This window comes from Microtus ochrogaster, unplaced genomic scaffold (assembly GCF_000317375.1).
Source record: "Microtus ochrogaster isolate Prairie Vole_2 unplaced genomic scaffold, MicOch1.0 UNK13, whole genome shotgun sequence".
Lineage (NCBI taxonomy): Eukaryota > Metazoa > Chordata > Mammalia > Rodentia > Cricetidae > Microtus > Microtus ochrogaster.
Genome location: NW_004949111.1, coordinates 3,502,621 through 3,504,090, shown reverse-complemented (window position 1 = coordinate 3,504,090; position 1,470 = coordinate 3,502,621). Strand labels below are relative to the sequence as shown.

The 1,470-nt window shown below is 30.6% G+C and overlaps 1 protein-coding gene across 2 annotated transcripts in view; it reads left to right on the top strand.

Annotated features, from left to right (window-relative positions):
• Positions 1–1,249, top strand: part of LOC101987375 — a 65,565-nt gene extending 64,316 nt beyond the window's left edge. For both annotated transcript variants that reach the window (XM_005366710.2, XM_026789031.1), the window contains exons 6-7: positions 271–409; positions 1,127–1,249. In XM_005366710.2, coding sequence (XP_005366767.1) covers positions 271–409; positions 1,127–1,249 — 262 coding nt within the window. The remainder of the gene's footprint in view (positions 1–270; positions 410–1,126) is intronic.
• The last annotated feature ends 221 nt before the right edge of the window (positions 1,250–1,470 follow it).

The window sequence follows — 1,470 nt, the reverse complement described above, 5'->3', positions numbered from 1 at the left end:
TCTCGAACTCACAGAGATCCACCTGCCTCTGCCTCCCGAGTGCTGGGATTAAAGGCGTGTGCCACCACCGCCCAGCTCAAGGTTTAGTACTTTCTATCTTATGAATACACCATCATTTCGCTATGCCTTTTGTTTCAATCTAATGACTTCTGCATGACCTCATTCATTTCATGTAGAGTACAGTCATAGTAATTTATTGCATTATAATAATTTAACATTATATGCATACTTTATATTTTGAAGTATTCTAATTTTTTGTTTTTAAAATAGCTATTTTGCTCAAGAATGCAAAGAAGGCATACTTTACAACTATCCAGCTCCTAACTGGAATGGCTCTCCAGGATCAACTAAGCCTCCAGTAAACTATGGGAACAACTTTTTGCCAACCACACCTATGAGGCCAAACTTTGTATGTAGAAAACATTTTAATTTTTATTTATGGTCACCCTTATCATAATTCCAATGCAGATGATGCAGTGATCATTGGCATTCATTATGATAAAATGATATAAAAATCACTTCAGATATAGGTTTAGAAAATTGACTTTATGCGAATCACTATACTTACTACTTCAGTTTGTATAATGGGATCAGAAAACAGGAGTCAAAGATATAGAATTATAATATATATAGTACATATTAATGTATACTTTATATTACTTTGTATAATTATATATAAAATATTTAAATTTATAAAAAATACTTAAACTAGACTAGAGATTTGAAACCAACAAGAACTGATTAAATGCTAGGAGACTTACTCATGGATGTACTAACATTCATCTTATACAGTAACAGAATGAACTTTGGAATGATAATATCACAAAACTACTTGTTTTTCTTATATATGTATTACCTAGCAATGTTTGCTACTTATTGTAGTGAGAGATTTTGGATTGCACATTATCTGAGCCAGTTTAGAAGAATTATAGCACATGTATTTAGTGACTATTTAAAATCAGCTAACATTAATTGATTAAAATAAATATTGCATTGTTTATATAGTTATGAACTTGTAAAAGCAACTAAACAGTTTTTAATTTTATAATACATTGGCATATCTAAGCAAGATTAGGTATTTTATGAAATGTCATGCAATTACTTTGATATTTTAACTTCCTTGCAGGATTTTTCCACATCTGGGCCCCAAAGAGCAACCTATATTCCAAAAGAAAAGTCATACTCAGCTTATGTCGAACCAGAAATCCCATACAAAATTGGTCGTGCACACATGAAATCCAACTATTAATTTCTCCATGGAAAAAATAAATGTGTTTGTGTAAATCTATGTATGTATGACTTCATGATTATTTTGATAGCATTCTTGTTATATGCCAAAACCACTACAAATATGATTGCTATTCTCTAAATACTTTCCTCTATAATTCTGCTAATACTTCTCTTTATGCCTTTATTTTTTTTTGCTCCCTCTTCCTGATAACCGTAATGCAAAACTTTCATTTCTTATAT